The sequence below is a fragment of the Sinocyclocheilus rhinocerous genome, unplaced genomic scaffold, assembly GCF_001515625.1.
Source record: "Sinocyclocheilus rhinocerous isolate Xijiao unplaced genomic scaffold, SAMN03320098_v1.1 C35744153, whole genome shotgun sequence".
Classification (NCBI taxonomy): domain Eukaryota; kingdom Metazoa; phylum Chordata; class Actinopteri; order Cypriniformes; family Cyprinidae; genus Sinocyclocheilus; species Sinocyclocheilus rhinocerous.
In genome coordinates, this window is record NW_015761988.1 from 1 (window position 1) to 610 (window position 610).

Genomic DNA, 610 nt, shown 5'->3' on the forward strand with positions numbered 1-610 from the left:
TGCAGATACTGCAAAGTGTATGTAAAATTTTGACCACAACTGTATGTGTACGATCACAAAAATGTTGAATGCAGCTCAATGTTTTCCTTCGATCATGCAGCCCTAATCGGATATGAGTTTTAAAATAGCTAGCTACACCTTATCCACACACGGCACACCTGATGGCTTCGTTTCTCACTCGCAGGCACCCCGTGAGGTCCAGCTTCTCCAGCTCTCTGCACTTTTTGGCCACCTCCTCCACCGCGGTGTCCGTGATGTTGGCGTTAACAGCCACGGAGAGCGAGCGCAGCACCGGACACTTCCCCGCCAGGTAGCACACAGCCTCGTCCTTCAGCTGTCTGCAGGCGGTGACGTCCAGCGAGCGCAGGTCCGAGCAGTGATCGGCCAGGCTGCGCAGAGCCAGACTGTCCACCCACTCGCAGTGTGCCAGGCTCAGGTGCTGCAGCCGCGGGCAGCTCAGAGACACGGCCACCAGCGCGTGACGGCTCAGGTGAACGCAGCCGCGCATGTCCACACGCAGCAGGTGCTGGTTCTGACCAATCACCGGCAGCAGCTCTTTGTCCGTGATCCAATCGGAGCAGTTGCTGACGCAGAGGTGGTGGAGAACTTG

The 610-nt window shown here is 57.4% G+C and overlaps 1 protein-coding gene across 1 annotated transcript; it reads right to left on the minus strand.

Moving 5' to 3' along the window:
* Positions 1 to 158: 158 nt before the first annotated feature.
* LOC107735078 (F-box/LRR-repeat protein 15-like) lies at positions 159 to 607 on the minus strand (the record flags this gene model as incomplete). Its single annotated transcript, XM_016546884.1, has 1 exon — positions 159 to 607. A coding segment is annotated over one exon (449 nt), but the record flags the coding sequence as incomplete, so codon positions are not given.
* Positions 608 to 610: the final 3 nt, after the last annotated feature.